The 19,675-nt window shown below is 38.3% G+C and overlaps 1 protein-coding gene across 2 annotated transcripts in view; it reads right to left on the reverse strand.

The window, feature by feature from the left end:
- QTGAL (queuosine-tRNA galactosyltransferase) overlaps window positions 1–19,675 on the reverse strand; it is a 106,213-nt gene that overhangs the window by 57,688 nt on the left and 28,850 nt on the right. For both annotated transcript variants that reach the window (XM_088176453.1, XM_014885043.2), the window contains one exon: window positions 19,053–19,148. In XM_088176453.1, coding sequence (XP_088032579.1) covers window positions 19,053–19,148 — 96 coding nt within the window. The remainder of the gene's footprint in view (window positions 1–19,052; window positions 19,149–19,675) is intronic.

Raw genomic sequence — 19,675 nt, forward strand, 5'->3', positions numbered from 1 at the left:
TTGTACCAGCAAGGAAATGGGTGGGATCGTGAAGAAAGGAGAGAGAGAGTAGAACCTTTGTAAACCAAAATATCAAAAGAATCACAGCTTAAAAATGCAGTTGAGTGCATTTAAATACAGGAGCAAAGACCTTACAGAATTCAGTCTGAAGTAAGTATTTACTCTAAGATAAACTTTATGATGAATGATGCTTCATTACAAAATAAAAACATCACTGCTGCCTTGCTTAGACCAATGAAGAACAGAAATGAACACAAGTTTGCTTTACAATTGTATGAAAACAAAAAAGAGTTTGCAATGTTTTCTACTACTTCCAGTATCACTATTAACTAGAAATTTCCTATGCATTTATCTTTCTTATTTTCACAGTTTTTCTAGGTGATGCAACAGGTATTTTATAGGTAATGCAAAGTATCTGCATCACAGCCTTAAAGTTGTAATGAAAAACAACCTGTGGCCATGGTGTGTCCTGTTCTCTGCAGCACACACATAACAGCTCCTGAATGTCCTGAGAACATGAGATATCAGCCATGAGTCCTGAGAACTTCCACAGCAAGGACAGCTCTCAGGAATTCTCTACAAATATAGTTCTACACAATAACATGCAAAAATACTGGATAGCAAAGCTGCACTTGGCTCATGTGTAAACAGCAAATGACTTACTGATCACATGGCTTTTACTGCAGATTTCCAAGTGCAGCTGGGTACTGGTGCTCTAAGAGCCAGGCTAATCTGGAAACTATCTCTTATCTCAGCCCAGATCAGACTGATCATATTTTACTTTTAATCCCACATATAAAATATAGCAAGTGACTAAAGTGGAGGTTGTAATTCTAATTCCAATTTTGATTTTGCTGCAGATCTCATCATAGTCTTTATTTCCCCTGAAATCAAGGAGACAGGACTACTCTGCTTTGTGAGAACTAGCAATTTGGAAATGCTGCAATCCTGAATCCTGGTTGGATGCCAGAAACAAATTCTTAATCTGTTTCATAATTATTACCCTGGCCAAAAAGGTGGCCAACATTTACCACTGATAATCACCTTCATATATTGGGGTTTCTTCTTCTTTTTTTCGTGACACATAAAAATAAGGCTGACCACTTGCTTTACCAAAAAAAGGAACCCTAAAAATACCCCACTTCCTTCTGGTGTTCAAATTCACCACATCTATAGATTTGTTTTAAGTTTATGCAGCTGACCAAATTCAGGACAAACATTACTCCACAAAAAATGCTGACACATGGACTAAACCATAGAGCAGCTGATCTTATGTGCATCATAATGAACTCCCTGATGGAGTTTTCAACTTGGAAGACCTGATGTGTCTTCTATTTTAGATTCCTTTCAACAACTAAGGACCTCATTCATGAGGTAAATTTATCTTGGGAAATGCCCTGGAAGCACAGACTGTACTTTTCCTATGTACAGTGGCTCACTATTTTCTGAAGATTTATCACATACATTTGTCAGGAAGAGATTACATTTCATTATTTCCAAAACTGGTTGTACTATACATATAATGAAGCACTTTTACTAAAAAATAGAGGATTTTTTTTCACAATCCTTCTCTTCTGAATAGTCTTACCTATTTCTATAAACCTTATAATTAAGGGATTTAGGCTCCATCATTTTATCCTTGTTTTTTATTGTCCTGTGTTTATTTATTGTTACAGCAGCAGCTGAGGGAAACATTTGGAAAGATCTCACAAGGAAAAGTTCTTTTTGGCTTTTCACACTGTAAGTGTCCAGCCAGCTCCTGTATAATCACACAATAGTGAGTGAATTAGGAGTGTGGGGTTTAATTTATTGCAAAATTTCTTTTTTAGTTGGTTTGCTGGGGAGGTGTGTTTTTTTTTTTTTTGGCAATGCAGATCTACAATCCAAAAACCACATCCAAAGTGTAGATGGCACAGGATTCTGGTTTCAGTTCATTCTTTACTTTGGCCACGATGTAAAACATAAATCAACCCCCCAGTGGAATGTAGCTGAGGTTTGCTAACACTCCTGTGACACTGCCATGCAGGGATCTGCATGAGAAAGCCAAAGAACAAGGATATAGACACACAGGGTGAATATTTATGTAACTATTACACTTGTTGACAAATTGATCACACATTACTCCCTCCTCTTTATGCCATATACAAAAATTAAAGAAAAATAAAACCAAAAGCTAAGAACAGAGGAAAGAATTTGCAGGGCATCACAGGAGAAAAGAACAGAGGGGGAACACTACAGACATCTCAGGATACTGGGACAACTGCTCTCACCAAAGTATTTGCTTCAGTAAAAACGCCTAGAAATGAAACATTTTAACCTAATGTTCAAAGAGCAGACACAACACACACAGAACAAGCTAGAATTCATCCATCATTCCCCACCATGAAGACAGAGAAATACATAAATCTCATCTCATTTTGCTATTACTGCTCAAAGATACCAGACATGACAGAAAAGCCCAGTGACAAAAAGACAAGCCCATCTGCCTGTGGTTACCTCATCTTCTTGCCCTCTGCCTCTCGCTCAGTTCTTCTAGAAATACACATTATGGGGTTCTATAAACATCATTTTCATTGCCTTTTCAGGGACTTGTCTATCATCAGTCCTTATTAGTGTGTTTAACTATGCCAACTCCACAGAAAAGTTCCAACCTTCTCTCCAAACATCCCTCAGCTTCTTTCTCAATGGCCTAGGAAGAAACAGAAGCAAACACAATATAAAAGCACTGGAGCATATGCCTATACACTTTCCACCATCAAAACAGAAAAATCACTGACCCAGAAATACCCTGAAGTGTGTAAAGTTCTCTAAAGACCCTAAGCACTCAACAGAATATATCCTGGCTCTACACAAATCAGAATAGGATTTTTCTTTATCTTTTTTTCTTCCTTAGACAAGTGCAATGGTAACCTCTCATGGCATGTGATGAGGTCTGTGGTGAGAAGGCTGGAAGGAAGAGCAGAGTGCCCAGAGCCTGTGAAAAAACAGACACTGACTTACATGAAATTAGGACTCTAAGCTGTAAGCAAAAAGATTTGCATTAGGATGTGCCTTGATGAAAAACCTTCTAAAACCTCTGTCAAGTGTGGTATCCAACTGAGCAAAGTGGAAGAGGATTTTTCTCCAAAGCCCAGGCTGGTGTGATTCCCTAGCAGGTGGAAAGGAACAACAGAGGGGCATTCTGCCATGGCAGTAGGGGATGGGGCTACTTTGCTTTTCTGGTAAGAAAAAGTACTTTTTAATATTCCCTGTTCTTATGAAGCACATAGCACTTTGCAGCACATCCTCAAGGACTCTGTTTTTCTCCCTCTACTTCAACAACACTGATGGGATTTTTGTAGGGTTTTAATACTTCATCTCATTAAATAACTCAAAAAATGATGCTTTGATTATTTCTTAACACAACACCAGGAAACTAAGCACTTCCAGCTGCTGTCATGGAATGACCACCTTAAAGTGAAGCATGACTTCTCTAAAATTCTCTCAAACAACTCTTTACAATTGTTGCATCTGAGTAGCATCATGAATTTCCTTTGATTCTGATGTACAAAAAGAACTGCTTGGGACCCAATCCTCTGGTGGATCAAGGAAATGCAAACAAAGCAAGTCCATCCCTCTTTAAATGAATCAGAAAATATCCTGAGTTGGAAGAGACACATGAGGATCATCAAATCCTTACCTTACAGTACAGTCTGTTTAAATTAAGAATAAATCAGCATCCAGTAAGACAACATTTCCTAAAATCTCTAGCATACAAAATACTTGTTAATATTGCTACAACTCTCTTCCCAGAAAAAAAAAAAAAAGTCAAATAAACCCTCAATCTACTGGCTTCTAATAATAATCTTATGAGTCCTGTGTAAATATACTAGCTACTAAAATGCATGTCTTAAAATACAAAAACCTCCAGCTCTTCCATGATACTAGTCAGACTGATTCTGCAATAAGGACAGAGATGACATTAATTTGGACCTTAAGAGAAGCTCAAAAAGTAGGCAAAGCACTGAATAATCTTATTTTGATACATTTGAATTAATTAAAAATACCACTGAAATTCAGAAAACTTTGATTCATACTTTTAAAAAAATTGAAAAAAAAATTCCTTTGTTTAGTGTCAGTAATAACTTTGTAACAACACTGCATACACAGAATTCCAGGCTGCCTTTGGAAGTGCCCCCGTGGCAGTGAGGCTTTCAGAGCCAGTCCCTTTGAGCCACACACATGAGGAGCTCCTGCCCAAACACTCATTCAGTTTTCTTGCCTCAGCTCCCAGGGGACACAACTGCAGTCTGAGAGTCAGACTTGCTAAGCAAGAGCAGGAGAATAATCCAGAAACATTTGCAGTTTGTTAGTTCAACCTTAACCTGCATTTTTCATTGATGGTGTTTTACCATTACAACCAATGTCTGAGTGCTAATATTGCCCTTTTAATGGATCACCAAGTTCATGAATGCAAACTCTCAAAAGACTGGAAAATATTTAGCAATTTCCACTTCCAAGGTAGACAAACCAGTATTGTTCATTTTGCCTTCTCCCCTCAGCCTCGGGCATATCAATCACCTTTCCTGAACTCCTCTTGCTTCAGACTCTTCCCTCCTGTATCTCTCTGGACAATTTTCAAAACTCCAGTAACCTTCCCAATCCTTTTCTTTCTATGGATTCTCTGAAAACCAAGCCCCATTTCTTATGCCATTCCTGGCCTCTGGCAGCCTCACTCTCCGTTGGACAGAGCAAACCACTCCATTAAATCAGGATATGCTCTGAAGGTTCACAGCAAGCACCCAGGAATGCTGTGTGTGTGTGTGGAGAGCACTTGTGCAGCAAGGCTCAGAAATTGCATGCTGAGCTCACCAAAAAGACTGCTGGACCTTGCAACAGCATAAAGAAGCTGTCAGGATGAGAGAGGGAAAGCCATTCACACTTGGTGAAGTATTCAGGTTTAAAACTATTCATTTCTGATGGAAAACAATCACAGGCCAAGGAAAAAGAGGCATTTTGTTGTCCAACTGTATTCCAAAATATGCCTTTATTGATGGAACAGAGAATTCTGGCAGGGAGTGTGGCTGATGTGGATGAACGCAGGGGAAACAAAAAAAATCATCTGCCAAAGGAGGAAAACCCATGGACCAAATGGACCGGGAATGGCAGAGGGGCAGCAGCAGAGGCCAGCAAAACACGGAAATGATGGGACTGAACAGCAGCAGGGCTCCCCTGGTGTCAAAGGACCAAAAGGCCCATGGCACAAGCAGGGTCTACTGGAGCTGTTTATGCTCTGGGTGTGAAGGTCAGCTACTTATGGGCACTTAATGTCAAGGGACATTAACAGGATCTGCCTTCTAAACTGACACTTTGTTTTTACTGACTTCTAATTCGAAGGCCTTTAAGAGGGACAGGCAGCCAGAAGAATTTTTTATTCATCGAAGGGTGAGTAGATAACTGCAATTAGCAGTGGAGAGAAAGGGTTAAACCAATCAGTTTTGTGCTAAGACAAACAAACAAACAAACAAATAAATCTTTCTTCAATTCAGGCTTAAAGGTTCTCATTTCTTCCCTAACAGAGCACAGATGATTCACAGCTGTTTGGCATCTGCTGCACTTCTACCTAGAGAATGTGTTCTCTTTGTCATCAGATATTTCCCAACACATGGATGGGAGGACTCTCATCCCCTCCACTGCAGCCTGTGTGTTATTAAATGTTCCTTACACATTTCTGATGGTGCAAATCAAGAACTGGGCATCTGCAGGTAGGGAAATATGAAAGCAGGATCTGCTTATGTACACCCAAAAAATGACATTTTCATTTAGTACAGGTATTTAATTTGTGAAAGAATCTAAAAGCATCACCTTTCAATCTAAAGCAAGATTTTTATTATGCTCATTGGTAGTGAAAAAATTTTAAAATCCCAACCTGGCAGTTAGAAAGGGCAAACTGTGCCTGTTCCTCCTACTCATGATCAGGAAAGTCTCATGTTTACTGCATGATTCAGAAAACATCGTTGTTACTGAGATGCAAGTGCAAGATGAGCTAAACTTTTGATTATTTTGTTCCAAAATGCAGAAGTTTTTGACCACACGAAACTAATTTTATATATGCCACTGATTTTAAACCAATTAAAAATAAATTTATGTATTACTTTTGGCATCAAATTATTCTATAGAATCACATGGATGAAATAACTCTGTTAAAACAGCTGTGCAAAGTACTCAAACTGCCTTGCTTTCTTCCTTCCCAATAAACCTCTAGCCTGCCTGGAAAGTCCTATTTTTTCCAGACTTCAGTTTGGGAGGCTTATTTGGTAATCAGTCATTTTTCACAGGCACATGCTCTCTTTTCTAGCAGCTGTGTACATACAAATTTCCATAAAAACCTACACATATCCACTTAAAAGATCAAATTTAAAGGCTTGAGGACTGGTAAAGGAGGAAAGAATAACAGCAGAGCTCAAGTAGTAGTTGTCAAGATAAATTACAAATACGAAAGCAACATTTACGTATTTTCTCTTCAAAAACAAAACCCAAACATGCATTAAATTTTCATGCTAATATAAACACATCTACCAGGAGTGTATTTGAAATGAATCCGTGCCAGCCCTGTAACATTGCCCAAAAACATTAAGAAGAAGCGCTTTTCCTAAATGCAATATTTAAAAATTCATTAACAGCAACAAATGTAAAGTTGTGGTCAAAAGATGCCCAAAATTAAACCAGCTGGTGTGTAAACCACTATAAATGGCACAAGATTTGCATACACAGCCTATATGGGGACAGGTATAAAATCCAGAGCCCTCTTTATTAGTAAATTCCTGACAATGAGAAGCCCTGAAATAACAGCAAATATTTAACAGCACTTAATGGCAGTACAAACACACATCTGCCCAACAGAGCATGGCAAGACAATTCCTTGGTAAAGCATCCCAAATTCAGACAGGCAGAACTAAAATCCATTTTAGAAGGTAATTATGAAAAGTGTGCCTGAATAAGGCTCTGGTTTTTGTAAAAGGTAGAAAAGTTACTTCTCTTTGCCAGTTGCTCACACATGATTATGGATAGTCACAGATCTTGAGTCCAAATAAAATACTTCTGCTTTAAAAAAGGGTTTGACAGAAGTTAAAAAAAGCCAAAGCCTGTTATTTATATTATCATTAAAAACAGACAGTAAAAATTTTGGTTTGCTGATGGTGGTGACATTTCTACATTCTACAATCACCGAAGTAGCCAGGAAAAAAATTAACCAAATATTTCAAATCCCAAATGGAAATTCAAACAACTTTCAGAATATGTGAAGCAATAGCTTCACAGCTTGGTTTTAGAAAGAAGTTTATTTCCTTGTAAAATTTATTGGTTGTGTTTATGAAGCTCTCTGGTAAGAGGTCAGAGCTGAGAAAAGATTCTACTTCAGGCCGTTCATCCAAACTTCTACAGACAACAACAACAATAAGTCCAGTGTCACAGTGGGGGGAACATAAATCAGATTGCCTTCCTGCAAAACAACTCTTCAGCTTGGAATTCTACTTGTAATTTTGGAAAGATTCTCACTTGGCCAGCAAATACTTGGCTATTGAGACACGATCAGAGTGAAACAATGGACAGTTTTCAGGTAATTTGCAGGTAAATACCTCGGCATTACCCATTCTGAGTATGCGGTCTGACACAGGAAACTTTACACAGCAACTGTTAATTACCAATCCTTAATTGTCCTGCCTTTAGAGGGCTCAGTGTCAGTGCCCTGGCTGGGGCTGCTCCAAGAGTTCTTCACCAGGACTTCCAGTCCTGGATGCACTGGCATCTTTCAGACTAAAAATTTATTCTGAGCGCTTCTTAGATATGATTTCTACCAAATTAACACAAGCCCCGCCACAGCAGTGGCAGTTTGCCAGCAGGGCTGAAGCTGTGTTACAATTTTCACTGAAGAGAAAGTTGAATTGAGTTCTGTGTCTCACTGCTCGCACCTGGTATCCTGCTATAAAAGGCGATTTTGGACTTCACCTCTCCTCAATACAGAACTTGAAACTAAAGTATCAGAGAACACATGCTTGCTACTGAGGCATGTAATTTCTTCCTTCCTCTTTATTCTAAAATTATTCACGTTACCTACTTGATGAAAAAAAGAAAAAAAAAAAAAAAGCCAAGCAACCCAAGCTTTGAGCCACAGATTCTTATCACAGGGACCCAGTTCTCAGGCAGCAGTGAAATGCATGCTATCCTGTCAGACAGAAAATAATTTCTTGTTCCTGAATAACAAAACATGTATTTACTACAGATACTGTTTCAGCCATTTAAGAAATATTTTTATGCTTTGATTTTGTCATTTTATCAATGCTCTATTTGTGTTCAATAGCATCCTCCATTGTACAGAGCAGCAGGATGACAGACCCAATCACTGGAACTTGACATTAATGTGCTCACATTCCATGGCTACAGCTTGCTTATAAAAGCCATGAAAGAGTGAATTTAATATATGGCAGAACACCAGAATGTTTTTTTTTGTTTCAAATTCTACAAACCATCTCTCTGACCCTGAATAGCAACCAGGTCCACAAAGTTTCCTCTCCTTCCACTAAGCTGGCTTTGCTCATTCTCCTCTGACCATGGCCTCCCAAAGGACCAGGGAGGATTTCTCCAGCACTGCCTGCACCTGCTAAACTTGAAGATCAGAAGTTCTTCTTTGCAGACAAAAACGTTTCTAATTTCCCATCACTAATATATGATTATTTATACAGCTCTACCAGCAAAGAGGAAAATGGGAATTCATTGAATATGGCACCAACACCATCATTACTTCAACAAGCCCATTCAATTAAGAGACTAAATGAGCTACAGTGAAAATTCCTTTAACTGCTGGGAAATTCCTGTTTACACGAGTATGCCAAGCAGTGCTGTCAACAGCAGAAGTGCCCCATGTCACCTGCAACCATCAGAATTTTGTAGAAAAAAGTAAAGTAAAAGGCTAATACTGAAAGTAAAAGGCTAAAACTTCATCATTTTTAATTTGCAGGAAATTGGTCCCATTTAAGTTACTGTGTAAAAATACATTCAAATTTGGGAGGGATTGTGCTTTAAATATGGTTCAAGAAGCTAAAAGAATTGAAATGTGACATGACACAGTGGCAATTACTGCAGTAAATGAAAGGGTCAGCTGTTCTGCACTTGCTAAAAGGAGGAGGCAAACATCTAGTGAAGAAACACAAAATCCATAAAAAGCTTTCAAGCCGTAATTTTGTATCAATGGGCATAGATGTCTCAGACCAGAACACTGAGCCTTCTAGCACCATTATTGTTTCAGCCCAGGGACACAACCAAGGCCACACAAAAGTGACTTTGTACCCTTGGACTGGGCTGCAGCCCCCAGGACCTGCTCGTGCTGACAGGAAATCGCCGCTGCCTCGAGCCTTCATCTACCCACGTGAAACAGAGACCACAGACCAGCCTCTGTTCTCTCCTAATTGTCAACATCTGCTCTGCACAGCTATGAATAATTTTATGACACACACAAAAAATCTCTCCTACTGACTCCAAAGGCTGTTGGGTTTGTGTTTTTCTTTTTTTTTTTTTCTTTTTGAACGCGAAATCTGACGCTGAAGTTTGGCTTCTAGGTTACGATTTGCATTCTTCTGAAAGATGCCGTTAAAACAGAATTCGGGGTAGGTAGGAAAAACTGAGGGTGCTGGTTATTCCTTTCTAGTCAGGTGGCCAAATAAATGCTGGCAGTTGAGATAATACATTATTTTCAAATATTGGAGAGAAACTGGGCACCAGCCCACTGGTGGAGGTAGCAACCTCCCTGAGAGGTAGCTGTGATCCCTCTGACTGCTTGATTCATGCCAAGTACAACAAACCTCAACTCAAACATCTCGGCCCTAAAAAAGTGAGGATGCAGATGTACAAATGGACACATTCAGAACGACCTGAATTTCAGTTCAGAGAAGAAACACGTTTGAGGACAGCTTAGCAGCACTGCCACCTGAAACCTCCACTTCCCTGCTCTTTCAAGTGAGCCATCACAGGTTCTAAGACTGTCAAACATCTGAAGTGGTTTCCAATTTATTTTCATTTCACAATCACAGACTTATTTATTTATTTATAGTAGAAGAGTGCCAGTATGAAAGGTATGGCTAAAACTCTGGGGGGACAGCCACAATTTTAGATGGTCACTAGGCCTGGCTAAAAAGGGAGAGGAGAAAGGAAAAAGGGAGATGCACATCAGCCTGTCTGCAGCCCTCATTAGCAATGGGGCCCTTCCTGAGCAGGAGAAGCTGAAGAATGGAAGGAGAAATAATTAAAGAACAAATCACAAGGGCAGTCAGTCCTTGCCAGTGTAATTCCCAGACACTTTTCCAGGGCTGGAACACGATGTGGTAAGGCTTGCTCAACTGACTCTTGCACAAAGCAGAGGTTGACTGTTGGCTGCATACAGGACAACACTAGGGGATAAAAAAACCCCAACTTTTCTCCTTCAGCTGAAATACTCAGGAAATGCACAGAAGGAACAGAACACCCAGAACATAAAGCTAAACATGCCTCTTTTAGTGTCTACACTATATCCAGGGCCACAGCAATGACTTTATCTCTCCTTCTGGCTTCTGTGATAACAGAGCTGAGATTTCCCTGCAGTTTCCCAGCTGTAAATGCTGTGACAGTTCATTTGCTTCTTGCTAGCTTGGGTTCAGTATCACCTGGCAGTGCTCCAAAAGAAGTGTGTAAAAGTGTGTGAGCACTTGGGCAGTCTGGTTTCTCTCAGAAACATAAAAAACCCTTTTAAATGCAATTGCCAACCTGGTGAACACTTCCTCTAAGGCTTGATTGTGGGAGATTTCATGAACACAGAACTGTTTTCTCCTGAATATTAAGATTACTACTCCTCTGCTACTTTCTTATGGGTGGTTACACTTCAATTTCTTCATTAAAAACTGCTAAGCAATCTGCTCCTTGCAAAATGAATTGGCAATTAAGGTTGTGGTGAACTTGTGGCTCGTTTGTGAAGCATCAGGGAAAGACAAGATTATATGGGTGAAGAGATGAAACCAAGAATGAAGTGAGAAAGTGAAAGCTGTTCAGTGCTGTCACAGCCAGAATAACCCATTCCAAAAGTTGCAGTGGAAGAGCATGGCAAAAACGAAACATAACAGCAAAACACCCTAAAGAAAATACAGATTATAAGAGTGTAAGATCTGCCCATACAGTCCCAAAGTCCCCAAAATTACACAGTGTCAAACCAATGGGTTTCAGAAAAATAAAATTCTAGAATGCATGCTCAAAATAAATTTCAATTGTCAGTGAAACTATTAGGTGATATTAAGCACAAACTTGGATCTTGTTTTATTAGCTTTTAAAACAGAACATCAGATCATGGCAAAGGGGCTTTAAAATGTGTACACTAGATAAGACAAATTCAAACCAGAGACAGAAGCATTTGTATCCTATGTGAAATCCAATATAAAAAAATTTAAAATGCCCAAAAACCAACCAAAAAAGGAAAAAAAAAGTTTAAAAAGCAAGCTTAACAAGCTGCATTATTGACAGCACACTTATTTTGTCTTTTGTGGCTAGATAAATCCTCCAAAGTTATAAAGATTAAAACATTATTTTAAGTACAGCTTGAACCATTCACTAGACAGCAAGCAATTTCCAAAATTTGTCTTTTCTACTTCATAAAATAACCATAACCCTGAGATTCCTGATCATATGATTATATTTGTTTCATTCAGACATTATTACAAGTATAGGTATGCAAAGAATTATCCAAAATAAATATAGACCTCTTGGCATTCTCTGGAATTATACACCTGAAAAGAATAATTCCTTTTACTATACTAACTTTCTGAACACCTATCTTTTATGTTGACAGGCATGATTCAGATCCACTCCAGTAAACTCCACACCAAAAATGAATGGTACCAAATAGATCTAATAAAAAGCAGTCCAGTAACATCTGCTTTTTCTGTTTCTGTAGCTCTGAAGAAATCAAAGTAGTTTGCAGGAACTCCCAAGTCTTCCTACTCTGCTGACCAGCAGCATTTGCTTTTATATATTTGCTATATTCTTTGCATATGTATTTGCAGCTCTGTAGCCTATTATTGTATTTGTAGCTAACCCCAAAACTTCTCCCTACCCTGACAGGCAGAAAAAAATCCATTCCAGAGGCTCCAAGCTGGGGGTCCAAGGCTCCTTTCCTATCTTGGCTCTATGGGAGCCAAGGTTGAAACCAGCTCTTGGAGACACATTTTCATAAACAGAGCTCAGCTCCTATCTGAAGGGGGGGAGGATTCAGAAAAAAGTTGAACCAAGGAGGAATTACCTCATCACTTATGTCTCTAATTGGGAATTTCTGTCAGTTATGCTGATTTGCCAAACTTCTCAAACTGTATTCACCCCATGCAGGGGTGGGCATTTTCATATCTGCCCTTGGAGGCCTCCAATAAAGACCAGCCTTTATTCTACCTCCTATTCTGGTATTGTCTCCAAAGTGTGTTGTTTCATTTCATTTCTTTGAGGCATCAGTGGAACTGGGTGTGCTACTCACCTTTGGGATGATGGAATTGTTGTGAGTGCACAAATATCCATTCTTTATGAAAAAGGACAAGCTGTTCACTGCTGCATTGATCCAAGCTAATGCACTCAACAGCTCGCTGTAATTTATTTGCACAATTTCAGCTCAAGAATTTCTAATCACAGTCCATTTGGCCAAGATTGTAAAAACAGAATAAAAATCCCATGTCCCAGTTTGGCACACTTGTACTAAGGAAAAATACTCCAATGCTGTCAGATTAGACAATGAATCTGGCTTTTTTTACAACACAGAAAGGAAAAATATAAATTCAAACATAACAGTATAACATAGATTGTTAATAGAGGATATGGTGGATGTAAATATTTTAAAAGTCAGCTTCCTTAAGTAGTTAAAAAATCAGAAAAGCAACAACTACCATGAAGACAAATGTCAAATATGGCAGGGTGAAGTCAGTATAAAAAAATATTAAGGAACAAAATCTTGAGTGTGACAGATCAAATAGAATGTGCTTAACTCAGGCTCATACACAATTTTTATAACAGTGAAAAACTGTTCAGTGCACAGTTGCAAGAGACAAGGAAATGTTTTTGCCTATGTGTAAAGCTACAAGAGGGAGCTGCATTGCAGATAAAATATGTTTGAAGTCCATAATTTTTATTACAGTAGAAGCCACAGTAAAAATATTTCCCTTCTTTTTTGGAATCAGCATTTTGATTTTCAAATTCAAAGAAAGCAGATTACAGAAGCAAAGGGTGTATCAGCTCTGTGCTCTCACACATGGACAACCAACTGAAAAATAAACATCACTGAGTTGGAAATATCTATTTGGAGTGGGCTTTTTGTTTAGAAAGGAAAAAAAAAAGGCTACTTCAATATCTTATCTATTACTTTAAAGTAAAGAGTGGATTTTGTCCCTCAAAAAGCAGCAAAAGTATAGTTCAACTATAAAAGGCAATGATGTTGAAGCTCAAAGTGAAGCTTAAGGGCTGTTTATTTGGAAGTCAGCACAAGCACATCAACTGCATAAATATGGCAGATGAAACAAGAGTGAAGTGGAGCACTCAGAAACTGGAAGTCATTACTTAGTTCCATCCATGTCCTTAACTGCAGCTCTAAATTAACAAATGGGTCTTCAATTTATTTTAACATCTTGCCCTATTTTTCAAAGTAATTTTCAAGTGTATTGATGAGACATAAATGGCAATAATAACTTGGAAAGCCAATTATGCATTTCTGAAGATTCAATCCTGGACAGTTTTCCTTTACATTTTACCTGTCCGTTTCCTACATCAAATTTCTATAAAAATGGCATTTAGGATGCAAATCTGTTGCATTTCTTATTGGTATCATTAATTACTAAAAATACAAGAAAATACACTGGAACAAATTATAGCTCACACAGAAATGGCTGTTCTCTACCAGTTTTATTTCTATGTCCATCAAAGTCATATCAGGCTTTTTCTGCCATACAAGAATCTGTCATGCTGTAATGCTGCATTCATCAAGAACATTTTGGAAAAAAGTCAAACTTATTGTAATCACAAGTCCCTTTTATACTATATTACAATATTTCTGTTCCTTTTTAACATTAATATGTATTATGAGCCACATTCCAGCCTTGTTTAGTCATGCAAATTATCAAGCAAGATATGAAGAGGAAAAATACAAGTTATTTAACACTCCTTTCCCTATGGGACACCTTTAAACTCATGCAAAACTGCACACACACAAAGCACAAGCTGTATACATTTCTGAATTCCAGCAAACCTGTTTCTAAGTTCAAAATATGTGACCCTGAGCTGCCTTTTCATAAAGCCTCACTGGGAAGTTCTAATTGTGCTTTGAGTTCACAGATGTGGCTAAGCCACTTCTCATTAAACTTTCTAGAATTCCATGAACCCTTTGACATGCATTTTCACATGTAAATATAAACACTGTCAAGCTTGTGAAACTTTGGTTCATTCTCCTCCAGAAGAGAACAAGGATCAACCAACCACAAAAGGAAGCAGCCAGTTGGGTTTTTTTTTTTTATATGGTACAGGCTCAATCCCATACAAACTGCTGGAATCTGCTGTACCAACCAGTAACTTTGGCTGTTTCACTCAGCACAAAAACATCAGGACTTCACTATTAATGACACATTTTTAGATAATATGGGTGAAGGAAGAGGAAACAATGATCAAAAAAATCCCAAGGAAGTGTTGAGTATCCTTTTATTGAAAGACAACAAACACAAGTGAGCCATTAATAGTGGCAAAGATGGGGGGGAGGGAGGGGAGGTGGAGGGGATTTCAATCAGCCTTTTCATGTTTTATTCATTCTTAAGTAAGAAAGCCTTTCCCTCTGGCCAGTTTTTGCCTTTACTAACATAACCAGACAACAGGCATTGCATACATCCACTGTCAAATTGCTGTCTTGATTATTATTTCAGTTGTGACACATGGACAGCCAACCCAAGAACTAATAAAATGGAATTTTCTGTCTGCAGGTAGACAAAACAGCTGCTGTAAGCCAGAGATATTCAATCCGTGGCCCACCTGGAAAATTCATTGTACTTGCAATCTACTCCTACCAGCTTTTGACCACTAAAAAGTTCCCTATTGAGCCACATGATGATAATAGAATATTGAGTGCACTGAATTTATGGAAAAGGACCAGCCATGCAGTCAGGTCCTCCTTGCCTTGAAAATGAACTACATGCTCTGACTCCACCACAATGCTGGAACTATTTCCAAATTGAGCATTTATAGTAAATGCTGATTTGTAGCATGAAACTTTATCAAATATTAATTAAACTCTAATATAGAGAGGCTTAGTAAGTAGAAGAGCACAGCTTTTCAAGCTGTCAGTGAAATGTAAAAGGCATCTTTTAGAGAACAGAGGTGTGTGCTATGAAATGTTAATTATTGCTCTTCTGTCAGGTGGTTGGCAGAGATTATTGCTAAGAACTACAAATCACCTGTGACAATTTCCACATTTATCCAACACCAAGAGCTCCAAGATAACCTGCAAAGCCCAGCAGGTATGAGGGAGTCATACAGACAGAATGGCCAGAACCACTGTGCCTTTTTCACAGTTATTTATCCACACCAGGACAATCCAGCCTTATCATCCACGGGCCTTTCCTTTTGGCAGGAGTCTCCTCACAAGTCACTCTAAGTTTGCTGCCTGCTTCCTAAAACAACAAGCCACGTGAAGGGGTGCAAATGTCTTAGAGGAGGAAAAGATGGGATTGTGCTTCAGGCTGAACAGAACACTTCACAGGCTGAGAGACTAAACTAACCCAAAGCAGTGATTTAACAGATGTGGACATGAACTCAGCTCTCTCACCTACAGTCAGCAACAGTCCTTAAAAATGACTTGCATAAATATTTGTGCAATGAATCCAACCTTAAAGCCATTCAGAACTTTTCTTTTACACAGCCTAGTAAACATTTCCAGTGCAAAAGAAGAGCTGCACGATCAAACCTCAGTCACATTTACAAGCACAATTTGGACTCTGATATCCCAATTGGAATAGTTTTAATCTACATTTTTTTCCACTTACTTTAACATCAAAAGAGCCAGTTGTCTTAATTTGTTTGCTCATTTTCTTCCTGCACCTATCACTTACTGAACAGTTACAATTATCCTTTTTTATTTGTTTTTTTTTTTACTCTTGGCCAGAAAGAGCAAGTCTTCCAGAACACGGGTATTTAAGGTTTATATCAGTACACCCATAAAAGTGTGGTTTGATCATCTGTCATTTATGCAGAAGATAACATTGAAGAAGCAAATATTGATCTTTTAAAAAGTAGGTTTCTTTTCATTATCATGCTCTCTTTGTACTCTCTCACTCCCACCACACTCTCTGGGGTATATATTCTGAAATTTCACGCATACCATAAAGTATCTTTGGAATGTTACAGTATAATTGTTTAGAGAAACATTTAATGGATGAGTAAGCATCAAGAGGCCAGGGCTAAGGGAAAAGTTAAAATGCTGGCAGCATTTTGTATTGAAAGATCTTCTCAGCATGAGGACAGGGGATGGAGATTTGATCCAAAAATCTGGTATTGACTCAAGCAGTTTAAAGGCAGCATTCAGCACACAAGTGTCTGAAGGCACCTCCCCAAACATCTGCCTCCATCCACAGCTCCCAAACCTGGCTTTGGGCACTGCCCAGCACAGCAATCCAGGGCCACACGATATTATTTGATCAATAACATGAACATTATGATAGGGCATGGCAGGATCTTGACAATTGGCTCTTTTTCCTTTTTTAATTCGTTGCTTGGTTTCTCAATTTCCAGCACAAATAATTTGCATGTGCACGGTGTGGAAATGCAGAAGTGCCTGGAAAGAGCTGGGCACTGAGTACAGAGACAGCTAAAAAAAATGAAACATGCTTTCACTACAGGAATCTGCTGCAGACAACATGCTGTAAATGAAAGCAAATTTTCCTGAATTCCCTCAAAGACTGCTCCTCTCAGAGACTCTACAAATCCATTAGCACAGGCCCATCAATACAGTTTTTGGGGTTTATGTACTGAAGAGAGTTTAAAAAAAAATACACAAAATAAGCATAAGATACATTAGGGTAGGTGAGTGGAAAACCTTAAATAATTGATTCATACTCTGATTATTATGATTATAATAATGGCTTTTACTCCCAATTCCTCCTCTGCCCCTTACCGTTTTAAGTATGAAAAAGCAAAATATTTTTTTTGTTACTCCATCTGAATTTCTAATCAGAAGATTACAAAAGCAGAAGTGCCACATGCTCACAGAAACCAAGCAGCCCTTTTAGCTCCAAAGCTGGAAAAGCCAAAGTGGCCCAGGTTTGTGTGACAGCTGAAGTTTGTCTGATATCTGGGCACCTAAAATCTCCCTGCAAGGGGAATCTGTGGTGCTTAACAGCATGTGAATTGTAGCTGCTGCAGCACAATTTCTCCAAAACTTCAGACACTCACAGAATTCTCAGAAATCTACTGTCTTTGAGGAACTTCTGTTTCTGCATTAAACTTAGTGGAGAACAGGTAGCACGTTAAAAAATAATGAGGAACACATAAATAGTGTGAATCTATAAAGCTCATTTTGTTAAACCTCATGGGTAAGTACCACAAGTTCTGCTAGTTCCAACCCCAATGTATGATCCAAAATTGCTAATCTACCTGTAAATTGTGTGACTCTAAATTATATGTAAAAAAAAAAAAAAAGCATTTATTAAAGCTTTATAAGGTATTTGTAGCATGTAAGATTGCAAGGGACTTCCCAGGTTTTCATATTTGCATCCTACTGTTGGGAACACAATATTATATAATCTCTTCCAGAACACATTGATTCCCATCTTAATTAAAACGAGGGGGTTTTTCTTTGCATAATCTCAAAATCGGGATATTTGTTGTTCATTTTCCACTGAATTCATCAAAGATCCAGTGGCCATTTAGATGAAATGCTTCAGATTGTGCAGGACAAGCTTTTACACCCTCAAGCTTTTCTTTCTCTTCACCAGCACAGTGATCCAGATGCTGCTGTCAGATAAACACACTGGTTTAAATCTGTATTTTTTCTAATGCCACATTCACAAGCAAATCCAAATATTCCTTGGGCAACTTTTTCTGTAATTACTTTCTCTTGGTGAATTACAGGGAGCTGTAATACCACTGGTGGTTTTAAAACAAGGTTTGTAGATTATTCTTGTGTTACAATGACCATAGCAGGGCCTGTTACGAGTTTTTTTTTGGAGTTAGGGGAACACAACAGAGTTTATAATGAAGTCTAACAAATAAGGATATGTTAATCTTTTCAACCACTTAAATCCAGGGAAATCAAAACCAAATGTCTTTTAACATCCCAAAACCCAAGCCCAAATACTTGCATCTTAAAGCCTGCTGGGATGTTTTCTGCAAACCATCCATTAGATTTCTTATATTCTGTACAACATTCCTCCACAAACTGGATTGATTTCTTCCACAGCTTAACTTGTTTTTGCCAAAGTCTCTTTTAGTCTCTATTTTAGTTCAGCATTGGCTTCCTGCCTAATGAAACAACTGTTCTTTATGCCAAAGCTGTCATCTTCAGTTGCACAAGATGCATCTCACTTACAAACAATACATAATGAGCCCAATGTTTAATGCCTGAAGAACTGCTGGTTTAAAATGATCCTAAGCAAAATTTAAACAGATACAGGAGTGGTCACTACCTTGGGTGGGAGAAGAATCATTCTCCAGAAAGATTTTTTTTTCCCTTTTGTATTCAAATCCACTTTTTGAAAAGAAAACCATAATTTTAGAACATGAAAGCAAATATAGTTAACACAGACAGCAGTGAGACATGTAGGGCTCACTCCAAACCTGAAAGCTTCATTCTCACTCAGTGTGAGATCATTGTTCTGTAATGATCATGTGCACCATAACCTTGGCTTCTCTTGAACAAACCGTGTTTAAATATGAGAATCTTTAATAAACTATCAAGTGTTGCTTATGACTGAAAAAATCCATCCAAATAAAGCTCTTATTCTATTTTGCTGCTGTAATTTCAGACAGAGCTGAAATGAAGGTACCTGTGTAAGAAGTTGTTCCTGGGTCAGGTTATTGATCCAGCGAGTGTATCGCTCAGTGGAGTCCAGTGGCTCTCTTCTGACTTGGCAACCAATAATCTAAAGCAAAATGACATCAATCCCCCAGATTAAACTGCTGTACACCCACGTGGCAACAAAACACTATCACAAAATAAACATTCAAAACATGGCAACTCCAAGAATTAAGATTATCTATACAGTCCTCACTAGCCCCCTTATTCATAAGATAATATGGTACAGTTGTTCTGTTCAAATGTTAAATAGTTACAGACTTTAAAGGTCCCTGGAAAACTCTGAGGAACATCTTTCCAATTACCTCCTTCTTGAGAATATTTGAACCATTTTGGTTGAAATTTTCAAAGGAAATTTTCCATAGACAGACATCTAGAATGCAAAATTTCAACCAAAGTTTACTCCAGCAAACGAAAACTGGAACTTGAATAACACCAGACAATCCAGCCAACAGTTCCATAACCTATAATATACCCCATTACTTTTAATTAATACAAAATAAGCAAAATCCCCTGCATATTCTGATTTGTTTTGTTCTTGGCAGAACAGTATAGGCACCTCATTTTATTTGGTCACTGAAGCACTGTACAACC

The sequence above is a fragment of the Sturnus vulgaris genome, chromosome 20 (assembly GCF_052056855.1).
Source record: "Sturnus vulgaris isolate bStuVul1 chromosome 20, bStuVul1.hap1, whole genome shotgun sequence".
NCBI classification, from domain to species: domain Eukaryota; kingdom Metazoa; phylum Chordata; class Aves; order Passeriformes; family Sturnidae; genus Sturnus; species Sturnus vulgaris.